This window comes from Vicia villosa, unplaced genomic scaffold, assembly GCF_029867415.1.
Source record: "Vicia villosa cultivar HV-30 ecotype Madison, WI unplaced genomic scaffold, Vvil1.0 ctg.001304F_1_1, whole genome shotgun sequence".
Taxonomy (NCBI): domain Eukaryota; kingdom Viridiplantae; phylum Streptophyta; class Magnoliopsida; order Fabales; family Fabaceae; genus Vicia; species Vicia villosa.
Window position 1 is genome coordinate 335,921 of NW_026705567.1, and position 21,228 is coordinate 357,148.

The window sequence follows — 21,228 nt, forward strand, 5'->3', positions numbered from 1 at the left end:
GATAATTTTGTAAAAACTTTCATAATTTCTCATTTTTATACAACAATTTTTATTTTTCTTCATTTGTGTGAAAAGTCTAAAACAACTTATAATAAGAAACATAATGATTCACTCTCTTTTCAATTTGATGATTGACACTCTTTTTCAATTTGATTTGTTTTACATCTTTTTTATCTATGTAATAATAGTCAAATATTTTATTAATAAATAAAAAATATTAGTAATGATTTTCTTTTGTCCATGAATTTTTTTATTTTTTTATTAATAAATAGTAAATATTAGCATGAATTTTACTTTATTTTCATTTATACACTTATAAATTCTCCTTCATTTCCATTTATTTGCAATTATGTATTGATATTTAAAACAACTCATTAAAGGAAAATCATATTCACTAAATATATTTGGTTCTAACACTCATAAAGTTTTTCTTTCTTTCAATTTATTACCAATTATTGTCTAAACTTAATTACAATTACTTGATTTTTGAAATTACTTCCATGATTAAAAAATAACTTTTATATAAATAATTTAAAATAGAGAATAATTAAAAATATAAATACAATTTTAATATATATTTATCATTTCTAAAATATAAGCTAAAATATCTCTCTCTTCTATATTTCATATTTAAATTTAAATAATAAGTAAAAAATTAAATAAAATTATGAGTTAAATGTTAAACTCAATATAGTTCAAGTAGTCATACTTTGTAAAAAATAACTTACTTATTTTAATATATAAATAAAACCATAATAAATATTCTAATAACTTAAAAAATAATATTATAAACATTTTTTGTATTATTGTTTCACATTAAAAATTTAATAAGATAATTGTAAACATAATTTAAATAACCTACAAGATAATTTTATATGTAAATAAAAAATTAAATATCAACTATAATAAAAAATATACTTTTGTTTATGATATATTCGTGCTCTCCGTGCAGAGCACTCCGCACGGGTCGACAATTTAATTATATCATAGTTTTAATTAAGGACTTATTTAACTTTTCAAAAGTATTGCGTTTATCTCTGTTTATATTCAACCAACTGTTTTCCATAATTTTCTTTTTGTTTCCCTCTTATATACCAAATGATATTAAATTTATATTTTCTGTAAAGGCTCCCACCAAATTCTTCTATCACAATTCTATTTCTATTATTAGTAATTAATTAAAATATTGATATTTCTATAAAACCAAACCAACCTAACTTTTTTTCATTGATTTATTTAGTTCAAATTTTATAACTGAATGTTATAAACCAAATCAATCAAACATTATTTTTTTAATTTATTTTTACTATTCAGTTTATCAATGTTATAATATGTTATGTCTCTCTATTTCTCTCTTCCAACTATTGTCCATCACAATCTCATTTTACTACCACCACTTACTCATAGAGTATTCTATGACAATGAATACTCATGTTAATGAAAACATTTTTGGCTCCTAAAATAAAATTTATTTAGTTTTTTTTATCTTATAATTTTTTCCACTAATAGTATTTTTTTTTTTAAAAAATATAATTATTTGTTATGGAGTTAAAGTATTTTTAGTTAAATAATTCAATTTTATTTATTTTATTAATTTATTACACTATTTAGTTTGTTTATCCTTCTATAATTGATTTATACTTCTTTCTTATATATTTTTTATTAATTTATTATTTTTTAAAACTTTTTTACACTGTCAGTGTATTTAAATAAACAAAATTTTAAAATTTTATTAATTTTTTTCATATAATACAAATCATTAAATTTCATATTTTTATTAAAAATAATTATGTGAAATATATTAATAATAATACAATAAAATATCTGGTGCATCGCACACGGATAATTATTAAATAAAATGCAACTGTTGCTGATAAGATGTCCAACAGGCCCATCCGAATTAAGAAAACATTAGTATTGCTCAAGGACTTTTATCATTAATAATGGGTGTTTTATTAGTAATGGTTATTTTTATTATGTCTCTTTTAATATCTATTCGGCCCATGGCCCATTAAGGGGGTAGTAACCCTAGCTATTTAAAGTGTAGTTCTCTTTGACAGAATTTTTATGAAGAAAGTATGAAGTTGTTTTAATGTCAATTTCTTCTAATGCCTCTTAGATCTTAATTTAGCCAAACATAGTCTATCATTTGGTGCTTTCATCTTCCCCACACTCATGGCTCCTCCCAAACCCTCTAATCCCTCTTCCAAAGACCTCATTGAAGAGGCTGTTCAACAAGCTGTTCAAACAACTCACTTGCATCTCGATAACGCAATGAACGAGATGCAACAACAGCTCGATGACCGTTTTGCTAAAGCTGCAACGGATCTGCAAAACACGGTGGGTCAAGTTCATACTCGTCTTGAAAATGACAAACTCTTGGCCGATTCCCGCTACGATTCTCTCATGGCAGCCATAAACAAAATTACTATTCAGCAAGGAAAACAACCGATGGTACCCAATCCTACTCCCACTATCGGTTTCACGACAGCCTCACCATCAGGTATAACCCAACTACTTCGCTCTACACCTATACCTTCCCCAAATTTTTCTCACACCTTCACACCACCATGACAACCTTCTTCGGGTTCTATCCCTTTCACACAGCCACCAATTCCCACAACACAGCGCTTCACCACACAACCAACTACCACACTTGCAGCTTTTATTCCATATCGCCCTATTTTCACCACCACACCCCTATTAACATCTTCCTTTTATCAACACCAACAGTACCCACAGTTTCCTCATACAAACCCCTTACCCCCTCTTAGAACACCAAAATTGGAATTAGCTTCATTTGACGGTTCTAACCCCTTGGAATGGCTTTTCCAAGCGGACCAATTCTTTAATTACTACCAGCTGGCTGAAGAGAGTCGTTTACCATTAATCTCTTTTTATATGAAAGGTGATGCACTTGGTTGGTTTAAGTGGTTACATCAAAGTCATTTACTAACTGATTGACACTCATTTACGAGAGCATTGGAACTCCGTTTTGGTCCCTCCACATACGAAAATCACCAAGCGGAACTATTCAAATTAAAGTAAGAAGGAACAGTTGTTGAATACCAAACCAGATTCGAGAAGTTGGGCAATCAAGTGGTAAGAGGCCATTTTAAGTTGTTTTATTTCAGGCCTTACCACGAAAATCCGGAACGAAATGGCTATTCACAGACCTACGGATATTACACAAGCCATTGGGCTTGCAAAGCTGATTGAAGCCAAGCTGAGAGACTCTAAACCCAGATTTACGAAACCATATACAAACACCTACCACAAACAGCAAACCACAAATACAAACCCCAGCCCTGTTACTAAACCTATCACCCCTAGCACCAACCTAACCACACATACTCCTGCTGCCCAACCCGCTAGACTACCAATCAAAAAGTTTTCGCAGGCCCAAATACAAGAGCGAAGAGTCCAAGGCCTGTGTTTCAATTGCGACCAAAAATTCATTCCGGGCCATAAATGTTCTTCTGGCAGATTCTTAATACTTTTATGTGATGAGAATTCCGATGATTTTGAACCAGTTTGTGAAGATATAGAAGAACCAGAACCTAATGACACTTATTTTCAACTCTCGACGCAAGCTCTCACAGGTCAATTCTCACCCAAAACCCTCAAATTCAAAGGTTCCATTAATGGCCTCCTAGTCATGGTGCTGATTGATACAGGCAGCACCCATAACATATTACAACCCCGGATAGCCCACCACCTTAATCTGCCTACTACTCCAATTCCACAATTCTCAGTTATGGTGGGCAATGGATCCCACTTGCAATGTGAAGGTATTTGCAACAATGTTCAAATAACCCTTCAAGATAAACCCTTTTCATTACCTTTTTACCTTCTGCCTATAGAAGGCGCGGATGTCGTTTTGGGGATGGCTTGGTTGCGAACTTTAGGCACCATACAAGCTGACTTTTCAATTCCCTCACTTACCTTCACCCACAACCACACTCCCATCACCCTCCAAGGCGATTCTGCTTCATCCCCCCTTCCCTCCACTTTTCATCAACTAAAACACCTTGTGCATACCAATGCCATTGCTTCCCTTCACCTTATGATCTTCCAACCAAACTCCCAAACCACTACAAAACATTCACCTAACCCTCTTACAGAATTGTCCCAACATATAGACCCTCAAGTTTCCAACCTTCTCCTCCAATATCCTTCAATTTTCAAGCCCAATCTGAACTTCCCCCACCTAGACCACATGATCACCATATTACACTTCTGCCTAACACACCCCCTATCAATGTCAAACCCTATAGGTACCCCCATTCCCAGAAAAATGCGATGACCACTATCATTGAGGACATGTTGAATTCAGGAATAATCACCCCCAGCCAGAGCCCCTTTTCCTCACCTGTTCTATTAGTAAAAAAAAGGATGGAACATGGATATTCTGCGTTGATTACCGAGCTCTAAATGCTGTCATGGTTAAAGACTGTTTTCCTATCCCCACAATTGATGAATTGTTGGATGAGCTAGGCCCTGCTAAAAATTTTACCAAATTAGACCTACGTTCTGGCTATCACCATATCCGAGTGGCATCAGAAGATACACATAAAACGGTTTTTCGTACTTTCGACAGTCACTATGAATTTTTAGTTATGCCCTTTGGGTTAACTAATGCTCCCTCCACATTCCAATCTGCTATGAACGATCTTTTGAGACCGTATCTAAGGAAATTTGTTTTAGTATTCTTTAATGATATCCTTATTTATAGTCAAAACTTTACTGATCACATCAAACATTTGCAGGTTATTTTCGACTTGTTGAAGTCTAATGTCTATGTTGTGAAGCTTTCTAAATGTGTGTTTGCAGTTTCTAGTGTGCACTACTTGGGACACATTATTTCAGGTGGCACTGTGGCACCTGACCCAGAAAAAGTTCAGGCCATTCTTGATTGGCCCCAACCACAATCACTCACGGCACTCCGAGGGTTTTTAGGTCTCACAGGTTTTTATCGACATTTCGTTAAACAGTATGCCTCACTCGCCGCTTCTCTCACCGACTTATTATGATTCACTAAATTTGTTTGGGGTACGGAGGTGGCCGCAGCCTTTACAGAATTACAACACAGGATGACCGACATGTCGGTCTTAACTTTACCATATTTTACAAAAAAAATCATAATCAAAACTGATGCTTCAGGTGTAGCTATTGGAGCTGTTCTTTCACAATAGGGCCACCCATTCGCCTTCTTCAGCAAGAAGATGTGTCCTCGAATGCAGGCAGCCTCAATATACGTTCGTGAAATGTTTGCTGTCACAGAAGAGGTAAAAAAATGGCGTCAGTATCTTATTGGTCAAACTTTCCATATTCATACGGATCAAAAGAGTCTGCGAAACCTATTGCTTCAAAAGAGACAAACCCCAGAACAGCAGAGATGGGCAGCTAAACTACAAGGATTTAACTTCGAAATATTTTACAAACCTGGTAAGTCGAATATTATAGCAGACGCCCTCAGCAGGAAGTATCACACAGATGAGCAGTTGTTCTTTTCACTCTCCTCCACAATACCAGATCTGTTGTCCAAACTATCAGCATTCTACAATACAGATGAAGTAGGACATCAGTTCATCAGTAAGGCTTTGACAGACACCTCAGAAAACCCCAAGTATCACTATTCAAAAGGACTTCTTTTTTTACAAATAGAAGTTATTCATACCTGACATCCAAGGGCTGCGCGATAGTGTACTCCATGAGTTTCACTCCACCCCAATTGCTGGGAACTCAGGAGTGAAAGCTACCCTTGCACGAGTTTCTGCTTCCTTTTCTTGGCCAGGCTTACACAAAGATGTTAAAGACATGGTCAAACGCTGCGATGTATGTCAACATAGTAAACATCTAACTCAGAAAAAGAAAGGGTTACTTCAACCATTACCTATACCACATCGAGTGTGGGAAGACATCTCGATGGACTTCATCACTCATCTGCCAAATTCCTTCAGTCACACTTGCATTTGGGTCATATGCGACAGGCTCACAAAGTATGTCCACTTCCTAGCCTTACCATCCAAATACACTACCAAAGATCTTGCAAACAGGTTCTTGGTAGACATCGCTCGCCTCCATGGTTCCCCTAAGTCGATCGTCTCAGATCGTGATCCCCTATTCCTTATCTAATTCTGGAAAGATTTCCACATAGCACAAGGCACAACATTAAAATTCAGCACAACATACCATCCAGAAACGGACGGCCAAATAGAGGTAGTTAACAGATCTGTAGAAACTTACCTTAGATGCTTTACAAGTGGTCACCCTCGTAAGTGGTTCAACTTCCTTCACCTTGCGGAATACTGGTACAACACTTCCTTCCACACTGCCATCCAAATGACACCATTCAGAGCTCTTTATGGTCGTGACCCACAAAATATCACAGATCTCCTAGCTACTCCGGTTCAGGGACAAGATCTTGAAGAGTCCTTGCATCAAAGACAACACATTTTGCAACAGTTAAAGATCCACTTATAAAAAAGCAGGGTTCAAATGGAGAAGCAAGAAAATATTTCAAGGATAGACTTTACCTTCCAACCTAATGATCTGGTGCTCATGAAGCTTCAACCGCCAAACCTCAGTCCAGAAACGTTCCTCTCAAAAATTGGCCCCCAGGTTTTTCGGTCCCTTCTCTATCATCAAAAGGATTGGTGTGGTTGCCTATTTGTTGGATCTCCCTTCATCGTCTCGCATACACCCGGTTGTGCATGTGTCGATGCTCAGACCTTACTTCGGGAGGTCACCAACTCAAGATTTTCGCCCGCTTCCGTTGAACCATGATTTTGGCCAACACATGCAGCAAGGAGACATCTCAAAACAACGGATGGAAGTTACCTGCACAAACAACAACCAACAACATGTATCAGATCCTCAAGGGGTCAACAGCACCCAGATCATTGAAGACTCAGATGCAAACACACTAACGTTTCCAAAAGCGAAAGTACAGAAGGGAGGGAACAAGTTAGCAGCAAAAGACGACATGAGAGTTCTTAAGGAGAAGACAGAGGTTACTAATAAACTTGTAAAAGATCTAAAGAGTAAGAAGTGTGAGATATCTGATAAAGAGTTGTTGAGTTCTAAAGTACATAAAGTTAGTAACGTTAACGTGTTTCCAAGACCAACTGGCACCGATGGGTCAAATCCGCACAAGGCTCAAGACACGCATGCTTCACATGACCCCAAAAGTGTGGTCCCCACTCACCGCCCTTCACGTGCTCTGCCTGACACTAATGCTACCAAGGATCAAATGGGCCTAACGGATCTTTCCACTGCCAGCCCAATTCCGAATCTGGCACAATCTTTTTCAACAGTGAACCTTGAGGACAAGGTTCTTAATGAACCCATGAGTATTGATAAGATGTCCAACAGGCCCATCCGAATTAAGAAAACATCAGTATTGCTCAAGGACTTTTATCATTAATAATGGGTGTTTTATTAGTAATGGTTATTTTTATTATGTCTCTTTTAATATCTATTCGGCCCATGGCCCATTAAGGGGGTAGTAACCCTAGCTATTTAAAGTGTAGTTCTCTTTGACAGAATTTTTATGAAGAAAGTATGAAGTTGTTTTAATGTCAATTTCTTTTAATGCCTCTTAGATCTTAATTTAGCCAAACATAGTCTATCAGTTGCACTTCCGGAATTGAAGAGCGTAATTGTTATGAATTGTTAAAATTTCGTCGCTGTTGTTGTTTAATATGTTGCAAAGTTTTTGTTTTATAAATAAGAATATATGCTATTTTTATTATTATAAAGTGGAAGTATACATTAGTTTTATGTTGTAATATAAAATTTGTCTCATAAAATAATAGTATGCCGATGGCGTGCCGGAAATGAAGCCTGTAGTAACACTGTTGTATGTTATTATGGTAATGATGTAAGTTACTACTTTGTAGAATGACGAAGGTTATCATTCTCTTGTCATGTTAATATTTATATAATATAATAATAATAATAATAATAAATTTTTATTATTGTTTATTTTAGATATTTTAATATACGTTTATAACAGGAAACTCCAATTAAATTGGGGCCCGAAACCCTTTCGCATGCTAAGTTGCTGGAAACACACAGAAGGCTATTACAAGAGATAAATGGAAAGACTTAAAAATCGAAGGGTGGGGTATGTTCGTCTTAAAAGAAAAACCCAAGATGATCAAGGAGAGTCTTAGAATCTGGCATAAGAATCACACTCAAAATCTCGGAGGCAAAATCAAAGAAGCCAAGGAAGATCTTAACAAGCTGGAACTAAAAGAAGAAACTGTAGGTTTGTCGGAGGAAGAAATAGCAACAAAAAGAAAAAGATGGGATCAACTCTTCAAATTATCAAATCTAAATTGCAGCATTCAATGGCAAAAATCCAGAGCTAGATGGTTGAAGGAAGGTGATGCAAACACTAGGTACTTTCATGGCTGCATAAACAAGAGACGGCGAGAGAACCAAATTCTAAGTTTGGAGCATAATGGCAGAATGCTGAGCGACGTGGACGAAATAAAAAATGCAATAGCCAATCACTTTAAACATCATTTTTCTGCTAGGGGTGTGCGACCTTTGCCTTGCAAAGTGAACTTCAAAAGAATCAACAGTATGAACAATGAGGAGCTAATCAAGGAATTTTCGGAGGAGGAAATCCGCAAGGCTGTTTGGGAATGCGAAAACTCAAAAAGTCCAGGGCCGAACGACGTGAATTTTGGCTTTATAAAAAAAATTGGGAGGATATCAAAAATGACTTCTTACGTGTTTTAGAAGAATTTCATTCCAACGGTCGCATAGTCAAGGGCGCAAACTGTTTATTCTTAGTGTTGGTTCCAAAGAAGAAGAATCATGTGAAAGTGACAGATTTTAGACCTATCTCCTTAATCGGGTGCATCTACAAAGTCATATCTAAAGTGTTAGCAAATCGACTGAAAAAGGTGATTGGTTCGGTGGTGTCAGAAACGCAATCAACTTTCATATCCGGATGACAAATTCTGGATGATATCCTTATCGCTAACGAAATTGTGGATGAGGCGAAAAGAAAGAATAAAGATCTATTGATGTTTAAGGTCGACTTTGAAAAAGCTTTCGACTCTGTGGATTGGAATTTTCTTAACTTTGTTATGCAAAAGATGGGTTTTCACGAGAAATGGCGGAGCTGGATCACAGAATGCTTGCAAACAAATTCTATATCAGTGCTAGTAAACGGGAGCCCCACAAAGGAGTTCGAGATGGGTAGAGGTCTTAGACATGGAGACCCTTTATCCTCATTCCTCTTTCTAATAGCAGCAGAAGGGTTCAACTTACTGATGAAGAAAGCTTCAGACTCGGGGGATTTCTCAGGTACAGCTTCGACGGGGAGGGCAATGAGAGCTTTTCGCACCTCCAATACGCTGATGACACCTTAATTATTGGTAAGAAAGGATGGGGGAACATTCGAAGCATGAAGGCCATTCTCTTGTTATTTGAGCTTATGTCAGGTCTTAAGGTGAATTTTCACAAAAGCTCTCTTATTGGGATTAACATTCCAAATATCTAGCTGGAAGAGGCAACCAATATTCTGAATTGTAAAGTAGGATCAACCCCGTTCATTTACCTCGGCCTTCCGATTGGGGCAAATCAGAGACGACTCTCGACTTAGCAGCCTGTGGTTGATGCAGTGAGACTCCGATTGTCTAGATGGAAGAACAAACAATTGTCCATTGGAGGTCGTGTGGTTATCATTAAATCATTCTTGTCAGCTATCCCGGTCTATTACCTATCGTTCTTCAAGGCTCCGTCAGGTATCATTTCGAAACTTGAATCTTTGTTTAAACAATTTTTATGGGGCGGGAGTGAGGATGAGAGAAAAATATATTGGGTGAATTGGGAAAATGTGTGCAGATCCTTAGAAGAGGGAGGCTTAGAATTAAAAAATCTGAGAGGTTTTAACGACGCTCTCCTAGGAAAGTGGACTTGGAAGATTCGTTGGAAAAGAGGAGGCCTTTGGCACAAAGCCTTATCTAATAGATATGGTGAGTTGGTTGGGATTGCTAACAGTAGTTGGAGAGGGTGTTCTATTTGGTGGGCTGATTTAAATAGTCTAGATTTAGGCTTGGGAGAATTACCTAATGAATACTCTGTGAGAGGAATCTACAAGAAAATCACAGAACCTAGAGCTATCTCGCCCAACCTCCCATGGGTGAAGATTTGGAATAAATCAATCCCGACTAAAGTTTCTTGTATAGTTTGGAGGCTTTTCCATAACAGGATTGCTACAAAAGACAATCTGTTTAGAAGAGGAGTTATTGGACAGAGATCTTTATTATGCTGCAGTGAGTGCGGAACCGAGGAATCGGTCTCCCATCTATTTTTCGAATGTCCATTTTTTGCAGGTATCTGGTACTGTGTATCCAAGTGGTTTGGCATCTCAACAGCACTGTGTAACGGAGGGATAGCTCATCTTCTGCAATTCGAAGGTCTCATTGGAAACGATAGAGTTTTTGCTGAGAGAATCAGGGTGATATGGTTTGCCTGCATCTGGTGCATTTGGAAGGCAAGGAATGATAAGCTATTCAAGAACAAGGACCTCAATATGATTAACATATCAGAATCTGTGAAAAGATAGTCCTGGAACTGGTTGAAAATCAAATCCAATAACATAGACGACAACTTTACTTCCTGGTATTTATACCCCAGAGCTGTCTTGGGATGTCTCGATTAACTCGTCAATTCGAGTGCAGAAATGCTGTTTGGTGAAGATCCTGTCAATTTGAGCGCAAAAATGCTATTTGGTGAAGATCCCGCATGTTTCCGTGTTTGGCTTTAGTTTCCAGAGCTGTATCAATCTGCTGCTGTCTAATGTAATGTGTTCGAGGTGGCAATTCTGGAGCCTATATGCTAACTCTTACTACATAAATTAGATCTGGTGCAACCTAGCTCATAGAAGCTCAACCAGCTTGTGAAGGACATAATCACCATTATTTAGGCATCTTAGAGCAGCAGTATATCTGACACTGTTTTTTATGGTATTATTTACCAATATGTTAGTCTTATAGAATGTGGTGGTGTTGCCCATATATATTATCTGCCACTATGTTAGTTTATTAGAAATGCAACTTTTGTTCCCCTTGTTTAGGGGTGGCAAATGGGCATGCCCGCCCCGTTTAGGCTCGCCCCGCAAAAGCCCGCGAAAAAACGGGGCGGGGCGGGCTTTTTTAAGAGTGCGGGTCTAAAATCTTGCCCCGCCCCGCAAAAAAGTGAGGGCGGGGCGGGGAAAGCCCGCGGGCATTCGGCTTTTTAGGCCTAAAAATTGTAAAATTCTATAAAAAACAAATGCCCGCAAAAGCCCACAAAAAAACGGGGCGGGACGGGGCGGGCACATTAAAGAGAGCGGACCTAAAACCTTGCCCCGCCCCACAAAAAAGTGCGGGTAAAAAAGGCTTTCCCCGCGGGCCGGCCCCGTTTTGCCACCCCTACCCTTGTTCCTTACCTAGCAGTTGGAGTTATGTTATTCTGCTAAGTTCCTGTACCTTTAAAACTTTGTACCTTTGGTTAGTTTATTAATTCTATTTTGGCCTTTCCAAGAAAAAAAAAACTTGTAATCAATCGTTAAAGTTTAATTTAATTTATTTACTTAATAGAATTTAGATTAATAATAACAATAATAATAAAGCGTGTTTATTATTGTTGGCTTGTGAAGATCAATAATAATAGAATTTAGATTACGTGGAGATTAATAGTAATTAATCCTAGATTTCCTGTAAAAAAAATAGTAACCCTAAACCTTTTAGAATTATTAATGCACCGGAACATAAAAAGATTTGAGTACCACACCCACCCTTATCCTACTCCGACCTATTAAATTTACTTTATTATTCTTGTTTTAAATAAATTTATAACTCATTTATCCTTTTTAATTTTAAGATGGCAAATTTATTAGAATTAAATATATATTTTTTGAAAATACATATTAAATGAAAATGACAAGTATTATGATTATTATTAAAATAATCAAATATTTAACTTAATTATTGATTATTGTTATAATGAGAAAAGCCAAACATATTTTTTAAAAAATAACAATTTTTGCGAGACTGTATCCCGTTGGAGACGAGGATGGGCAGTCATTATTACCCTCTGACTAGATTTGGGGGGCATGAATGGGGTGGAATAGAATGGCGATGACGGGGTGGAATAGAGTGGCAGGAACATATGTCAATTAATACACATGGTCAAGTCTCAAACTGCATAAACAATTAACATGTCGATTAACAAATAACTGCCGATTGTTTGCGGTTTACGTTTTTATTTTCACTTTTGTTACTAACTGTTCTAATATTCTTATTACATAATGTAGAGATCTATTTTTTGACTAAGAACTTTATCTTTGAATCGCAGAAAGAAAGAGTGATTGTTGGTGATGAATAGACAAAACTAAATGAAAGGAGAGCCATGAGAAAACTACTACAAACATCAAAAAAAGATGAGACTGGTGATAAATATAAACAATAGTTCATAATTTAGACAAAAATAAACAAGAACAATAATACAACGTTTGAAGCCGGTTATTTCAAAAAACAGTGTAAACTCATGTGACGTAAAATTGTTTGTTAATTAAATGATTAAGACAACTATTTTATTTCAATTGGATTTTGATTTAAACATATAGTTTAAAATCGGTTTTCAAACTGTTGTAAACTTTTAAACAGTTTCACAAACTACAACAGAACATAGGCCAATTGTGAAACCAATTTAAATGAATATGATCAGCGGGATCAATGACAAAACAAACAACTCTAATTTCGTATAGCCACTTGCGCAACTCTTACAAGTTACAGCACAATCAATGACAATAATAATGAATATTGAAGTACAAAAAATGGTACACCACTATTTTCAGGAAAAAATAAACTAATGTATACAATTGATATTGGCATTTATAGAATTGAGTTTTATAGTGGTGGAGAGGAGTTAATTCGGCAAGGAGAAACTTCATGCTGCATGATGTATTGTTTATATACTGAATTTAGAAACTGTATCATACTGGTGAAAAAGACGAACACCAGTATATATTCTCAACCTCGATAATCAATAGAGGAATTACCGACACAAATGGGGAGATATTTGTCAGATTTGGGTTCCCACATTTAGTTCTCCCTACATCTCTCTATAAATAGAGTAAGATTAAGATTGAGGTAGAGAGGATGAAGAGGGGAGTGAAGGAGAGGATCCAAGTTGATATTTGTCCATGATTTTTCAATGAAAATTGGGATGCTTAGCTTTATTATACTCTGGTGAAATCCAAATTATGGCAGGTAGGATTACATGGATAAGGACAGTCAATAAGCTTTACCATTTGTCGGTCAAAGAACCAATCGGCAACGGATTCAGCAATTGTCTGTTCCAGAGGTAACAACAATAAAGAGTAGTTATGGAGTTATATACTAGAATGTAAACCAGAAAAGGAACTATATTATTTTTAAGCAAGCACAACGATGGAAATCGGTCAATGCCATGACATAATATTTTATATGATTTCCATTGCATATGAAATTAAAAAAAGCCAAAACAACGCTTACCTTATCGTTTAGTTTTGGAGAATTAGGTGAATACCAAGTCTCCCCCATCAAAGTCTGGCAATGGATAAAGCAGGAATCTATAAACATTCCAATATCCTTTCGCTGCTGGAACTCGTTCACAGTCTTCAGCAAAGAATTACGAAAACCTAACAATGATAATCACCAGGTTATCCAAGCCATAGGTGATAATTTCCTAAATTCAGATATCGCTATCAGGTCAACAACCATTACTATCCTATGCCATAGTTGAATCCAGCATCTGTGGCGTTTGAATCAAATCACATAGAAGGCTTACTAAAACTAATTTTATTTTTTTTAAAAAGCATTTTTCGTTGAAGGTTGATGTTAAAAATGATAAAAAAATTAATAAGATATTACAAGACTATATGGCAGCAATTGTGTTTACTTACTGTTAAGTGTATCCATCAAGTTAGCATCACAACTGCGAAGGTTCAATCTACAGTTTTTCCAGCGACGATGGGGATCTGATCCTTTAGGTACCAAAATATTACGTATCTAAGTACAATATAATTTGCATCAAATGTCAGTCATAGAAAAAAAAAAACGTTTTACAGCAAGGAAACAAGTGTTCTGAGGGAGCTTACCTGCCAAAAATCATAAGCTGGGTGAACAAGAAAAACAGGAGTCTTTATGTTTTTCAGAATTTCTGATGAAAAGAAACACTGCATTACAAATCAAAAACGGATTATTCTTAACTTAACGGTATGACTCAATTTCTACAGTTAAAAACTATACCAAAAGGTGCGGACACAGGGTCAAGAAACTAAAACCTGCCTTAGATGGTTCCATTTTAGCAAGGCACTCTTTATGCAAACTTTTTTCAACACCCTGACAACAAGATATGTGAAAATTAGACAACTTACATACGTGGAACCCTTTTTTATGTTTTTATTTATTTATAGTACTTCATAAAGGTACTCCCGCTGTCCCAAGATATAGAATCCTATAAGCAAACACATCATTACCTGGAGCTGGACAACATCCTGATAGAAAGATTTCATTGTGCTATTTCCAAGAATATCCTTCCTGAAATTTATGTAACCCGGATGTACTAACTTAATTTACTTGCTTACATATTGCATTGAAGTTAACGTACAACATACAAGTATAAATCAGTAGTCAAGGATTTACAAATCCCAATAGCAGTGAAAGATACGTTCATATAAACCGACTCATCTAGAGCTTTAAGAAAAACCTACTCATCAAGGAAGAAGCCTGCATCCGTGAGACACTTGACAGTAGCCCCTTTCGGAAGTAATTGTCTGAAGTTATCACAATGTATAAGAGCTGCCAATCCTCCAGCTGAGCATCCTGTCAACAGAGCCTACAAAAGTAGCCTCATCTATCATCACATGCTAAAAAGATTTAGGCCACAGGTCAGGGCCAGTAAATACACCATAACTCATAAGCAGTTCTATATGATATTAAGTTTTAGAAGACCAAAAACGTAATAAAGTGCAGTCAATTTGTTTTACTTGAAATTGCACTAGTTCAAAATCATAAACTAAGCTTTCATGTTACCATCTGTGCTACTGCATGCCTTGGGTACTAAAACTGTAAATTGATATTCGAAGATCATAAAAAGAAGGAACTATTATAAGTTTTTGCTTAAGTAATATTAACTCGTCATAACAGAAAAAACTTTATCATGTTAAATCAAGTCACAAATAAAGTAAAGATAAGTTCTTGGATTATGACTACAAAATGATTAATGACGTGATAAGAGTATAACCTGTTTTGCTTTCGACATGCCAATTGATAAGAGTTCATTCATAATAGTTTCCCATATGATTTGGCCTCTGAAGAACAACCCACTTCCTTTCTGTTGTATACAATAATTGTTTTCTATTAAAAAAGCTCACATCAAAATAAACCCAAATGTAACAAGAATGTCTTATTTGAACACACAGAACCAGCAACAACAAATGCCAAATAATAAATAAACTCCTAAAATTTCAAAATTGTAAAGGTAAACCAACCCTAACCTCACTTTCTGGGTGACCAGCAAAGGATGCACCATCGCAATAGCGTATCTTCACCTTGTTCCAGTTAAAGAAATCTGAATAAGTTTGGCAGATCCAGCTAAGTAACATCACTTGTTTAACACACATACAGTTTCCAGCATACAAACCATGCACAACTAAGGGTGAGTGATAGAAACCAGTACCAATTGATATAATTCACTTAATAACAACGATTATTTAGTGAATGTTCTTTGTAGAAATTATCTCAAATAGAAACAATGCTGCCCCCACCCCCCCCCAAACTCACACCAATTTCAGATAACTAGAATACCACTCAGTTTCTGCTCTTATTCTACACAGCCATTTAGACATTATTTCCTAAATTTAATAACTGCTACTGATATCATATAATTAATGTTAATGATTATTTTTGCTTTCTCCTCTTAAAAATTTTCTTTATAAGATCTCTAACGTGCTCAGAATCAATTTTTTTACTGCAAAATCAAACACACGCTTATCTATCTAGAAAAAGCTGCTATAAATTAGCTGAAAACAACTTCAAGACATACCATAAGTTACTTTCATAGAAACACAATGATGTGGTCATAACTAAATCCTAAACTACTAAAACATAATAAATCACATAGACACACATGAGATAGAGATTATAAAGGGTGTGTATGTATGTTATAGGTGATTTTACCAACCAGGATTCTGATCCGGAACAGAGCTTAGCATCCCTGAAAAAAGAACAGGTGTATCCATATAATTAGATGAACCCAAAGCAGTTGTTTTCCTATAAGAACATGAAGCTACCGAACTGCACCACCCTCCTCCCTACACACACCACAAGATCAACATTATCATCTAAATTCTAAACAAACCCAATTCCACTCTATATATAAACAAACAAACAAACAAACCTCAAGATGAAGCAACCAATTACGCGATCCGGATCCAAATCCCTCTTGGAAATGGTAACCAGGAGCAGAACCATCCAAGCAAACTGCACAAAAGAATTTGGATATTGATATTAATCATTACTTGATAATTATGAATGAATGAATGAATTGGGATGGAAGAAGGAACGTACGTGCGCCGAATTGTTTGAAGTTGGTGAGAGGGGTGAAGGGAATGAGGTTGGAGTTGGAGTGATGAGAGTGGGGATTGGATCGGATGAGAAAAGCGTAAGAGAACAAGAGGAGTAAGGCGAATGCGGCGATTGTGTATTGTTTTGAGGTCCATTTTTTGAAGAATGTTGAAAGATTGCGGAGGGGAAAGTGGTTGGTTATGGAATAAGGAGACATGGGCGTCGCGGTATGGCTGGTAACTTGGTGAAATGGAAAATCCAAGTTTCATGTGTTAGTGTTTATTACTGAGTCAACGCGGGAATATACATAAAATAAAATAAAAATTAATATCGTATAAAATATATTTAAATACATACATGTAAATTTTAAATGAGTAATTAATTATAAACTACTAAAATAAATGAACTTTATACAAAAAAAAAAAAATCCCAAACCTATGTTTCACTCATATTACATTTCCTAAAAGTGTAAAGGGTCTAGTCTATTTTTCTCAAGACAAAAACCATGTGAAACTTAAGGGGTTGCTCTTTTCTCACCCTTATCCTTAGTAGTAAAAGATTATAAAAATTTAAAATTGTGTCACTAATTCAGAAGTGTATTATATACATTACATTTTTTCATAAATGAATTGTATCTTCATTTTATATAAAAAAAAGTTTATGTAGATGAAGAGAAAGTCGTAATGATCCTAAAGAAACAATTTCAACTTAATAATATTGGTATTTTAAGAAGAAAAAAAACTAGAAAGGCACTATATCTTTATTTTAAATGAGATTGAAATTGATTTTTTTTTATTTAAGAAACGCTTTGTAATACTCTTTAAACATTTGTTTAGTTGTACACAAACATCATTATGTATTGAAACTAGTGCTTTCGACATTATCAGTGAATTAAAACTTAATCATCTTTTCAAATAAAAAAGATATTTCAAATGATTCATAATCAAATAATAGAAGTGAATGGGGCTCACAAATGTGCCTCACATCTATATAGCCTAAACAAACAGCTATGCCAAATACATGAGCAGTTTAAACCATATGGCTGGACCCTTTATGCATTATACATAGACTTACTAATATTCAAAGGTGTAAAAATATAGAAAATGTCATTCGTATACACATAACCACATTTATCCAATAAGAGAGTTAAACAATGTTTCTACATATAACTAGAACATGAAAACATTTTTCAAAGTTCCTACACAGGCCCACTAGGCAAAATCAGTACAAAAGTTCCTATTACTACTGATGCAACAACTTTTGCTCTATTCTCACTTTATTCAACATTCTGCTATCAGTTAGTACCGATACATGAGAACCACCTTCGGTATCCAATACATAGTTTAGTTGACACAATATTCTTCTAGGAATAATTGTTTCTATTCATACAACAGATATGGAATGAGACTCTCAAATAAACACCAAAGGCTCTAGTATTAAGTTATTAAACACACTCAGGTTCAGTTTCCTTTACCTATCTCAATCTTTGTAAAGCACCGTATTATCAGTATCATAGCATCCAATTATGTAACACTCAGGCTCAGTTTCCTCATATTATCAGCATCATAATCATTGCCATCTTTGGAATTATTTGGAACATGATCAATGTCATATATATGTGTTCTCTTTCCCACTGGCAAGAGACCATCATAATTCCTTCCTTCACTATACCTCTCTCAACATTCTTTCAAAGTTATCCCTTTTCACATTTCTACATGGTTTCACCTTTTATTTTCATAGCAGTACCTCAATAACCTCCTAAATAGACTTGAAAACCACATTCCAAATTAAAGACCTTATCTTCTTCTCTTTCTTACTGCAAGTATATCAACAGAACTGTATAAGCGAATCGATTAAAATCGCTGGATTGGGCATACACACTCCCAACCAATTATAAGCAGCATGCCATATTCTAGAAGTAACAATACAGTGATAAAATAACTGCAGGGCAGATTCTGCTTGCTGCCCGCACAACAGACAGCCACCAGTCATACTACCGTAGGTTAACATGTTAAAATCTTTTTCCAAAATAAATTAACTCTGGTTGGCAACCAACTAAGCATAGTCTGCCGAGAAAAAATTATAGCCTTAGATGGAGCCGAGCTCTTCCACAATAATCTGAATACCGGCTTCTATGCTAAATCAGACCACACAACTGCATTGGAAGATTGAGAAACCAAAAAGAGACAGCTGATTTTACCGAATGTTTCCCTGCTATTTTCCACTTCCAAACCCACGTGTCCTCATTATGTCCAAACGCACTGAATAAGTGACAGGCTGCTCCATGTCACCGTATTTGCACAATCAACATTCCTTTGGATGCAGAGGATGGTGATTAAATTTAGTAATAAGAAAACTCAGTGTTGATGGAAACTATAATGGCCAGCCACTTTCAAGCTCAGTAACTGTTAAGTATATCAGCTAAAAGAATGCCTCAACAATGCATAGAGTTTCAAACATTCAAGCCTCTTTTGCCATCACATTCCAAAGATCATATTTAGCAGCATTATTCAGAATATTATTACACTGCATTCTCTAATAATATCATATCAAGTTCAGCTGCACCACAATTTACATTGCCCACAATAGGTCTTACAAAATGATTCCACAAGTCAGCATCTACTCCAGTGGACGTGGCAAGTGAAACTATCTTGTTGATTTCTTGTTGCATTCCACCTGAAAGCAAAAGCCCATCAATCAATATTAAGTAGGTTGATTTGTTTGGCAAACACCCGTGTTCCAACATCTCCTCTAGAATTCTAATACCCTCCTTGGCATTTCCATCCTTACAAAATCCTTTAATCAACATGTTATAGGTAAAAGCATTAGCCGCAACACCCTTTTCCACCATGTCGTCCCACAGTTTCGCCGCCTCACAGAGTTCTCCTCCCTCACACAATCCAGCAATCAACGTATTATACGTCAAGAGACTAGCAACCGATTCCTTCCCAAACTCATCAAACACGTTCCTAGCCTCCAGCACCTTCCCCTTCTTGCAAAGCCAATGTATAAGAGTGCTCACAACAACAGCACTGTCGAGGCTACAATCCTTCCTCGAAACCATCCTCCACACCTCACAAGCTCTCTCAACATTCCCTTCCTCACACAGCAAATCAACAACATTACAACACAGCTCCGAGCCAGGAACACAATCCTTCCCAAGCATATCCTCAATCAAGTTAACCGCTTCCCCGGATCTCTTCTCCTTGCAATAAGCTTGAATCATAACACCATAAGTAACCTCATTCGGTTCAACCCCATTCTCCTCCATAATATCCATCACCCTAATCCCATCCACCAATTTCCCTAACCTACAAAACCCATCCACCAAAACCGTATAGCTAGTCACATCAGGATCCCACCCTCGATCCAAAATCTCGCGAAAAACCCTCATAGCACCATCCATATCACCCCTCCAAACATACCCACCCAAAACAGTAGTATAACTAACAACATTAGGAACCAAACCCATCCCAGGCATCTCATCCAAAACCCTAACAGCAACTTCAACCTCATTCCCTTTACAAAGTGCCTTAAGCAAGATATTACAACTAACCACATTAGGCAAAACCCCAAACCTATCTCCAGAATTCTTAAACAACAAGAACGCCAAGCGGTAACGCTTATTCTGAACCAAAGAATTCAATAGTGCATTGAGTGACCTAACCGAGGGTCGAATCCCAAACGATTTGATCCTCATGAAAGTTTTCAGAGCCCGTATGGGCTTTCCCGCAAGTCCGTAACCGCGAATGACGGTTATAAGCGGTTCTTCGCCACAGGATTGAATGAATTGCTGGGGCGAACGGCGGAGGGTGGTGAGAAGGGTTTCGATATCGCGGAAGCAGCGGAATCGTGAGAGTTTGAGGAAGATGGCTTGGTAGGTTTGGGGATTGTGGGAGAAAGGAGGGCGGTGGTGGTGTTGGGCGTGGAGGAAGATTTGAAGGGAGAGGTTGGGGTCGTGTTGGCGGGAAATGAGAGATGATATTAGTTTAGGGTTGAGGCGGTGAGGCCAGGGTTTGATTGGAGGTTGTACTCTGTAGGATTCGGGGAGGGAGGGTGTGGGGGTGGTGTTGGCGGCGATGGCGGCGGAGATGGAGGTGGAGAATGGGTGGTGGTGATGTTGGGCGGGAAGGATGCGTCTGAGAGAGAACATCGTTGAAAACGGATACTTGAGGGTTAGAAATTGGAGTCCACACTCCCAAATCCCATCATGCAAGTTCTACTACTACTCAAGGAGTGACAGTGGCAGAAAAACATGACCTTAAACCGGTTTGCTGCGGTATAGTTTGGTTATCTTGGTTAAACCGGACCCGATTTTAGAATTTCTAAATACAGTTCTTATCATTTAGTTTTATATTTTTAAGAGCTATGACTACCAAATTTTTTAATTCAAAAACATGCAATTGATATTTAAATAGCTCAACTGATATGTATTACTTGAAGTTTAAATAGCTCAACTAATATTTATTAGTTGAAGGTGCACGTTGTTGAAACTAACATTGTTTACTAATGTAAATAAAATTTTTTTTTTTGGTAGAAAATGTAAATAAATTATTGATACTTACAAATCAACCACTTAAAAAAAATACTTTTAATTATATTTTAATGA

General features: G+C 36.5%; 3 protein-coding genes across 3 annotated transcripts; 1 reads left to right on the forward strand and 2 right to left on the reverse strand.

Annotated features, from left to right (window-relative positions):
• The first annotated feature begins 8,160 nt into the window (after positions 1–8,160).
• Positions 8,161–8,754, forward strand: LOC131634473 (uncharacterized). The gene has a single exon (XM_058905145.1). It carries the CDS (start codon positions 8,161–8,163, stop codon positions 8,752–8,754), a length of 594 nt encoding a protein of 197 aa, XP_058761128.1.
• Positions 8,755–12,808: 4,054 nt separating this feature from the next.
• LOC131634482 (pectin acetylesterase 5-like) lies at positions 12,809–16,882 on the reverse strand. Its single transcript, XM_058905151.1, has 12 exons — positions 16,623–16,882; positions 16,453–16,535; positions 16,237–16,366; positions 15,551–15,624; positions 15,298–15,387; positions 14,765–14,889; positions 14,531–14,591; positions 14,340–14,393; positions 14,150–14,227; positions 13,955–14,060; positions 13,545–13,690; positions 12,809–13,363 (listed from the first exon to the last, which is right to left on the reverse strand). The coding sequence occupies exons 1-12, from the start codon at positions 16,834–16,836 to the stop codon at positions 13,250–13,252; spliced, it is 1,275 nt and encodes a 424-aa protein (XP_058761134.1). The 5' UTR covers positions 16,837–16,882; the 3' UTR covers positions 12,809–13,249.
• A 410-nt stretch (positions 16,883–17,292) lies between these two features.
• LOC131634479 (pentatricopeptide repeat-containing protein At5g16420, mitochondrial) lies at positions 17,293–20,903 on the reverse strand. The gene has a single exon (XM_058905149.1). It carries the CDS (start codon positions 20,770–20,772, stop codon positions 19,141–19,143), a length of 1,632 nt encoding a protein of 543 aa, XP_058761132.1. The 5' UTR covers positions 20,773–20,903; the 3' UTR covers positions 17,293–19,140.
• Positions 20,904–21,228: the final 325 nt, after the last annotated feature.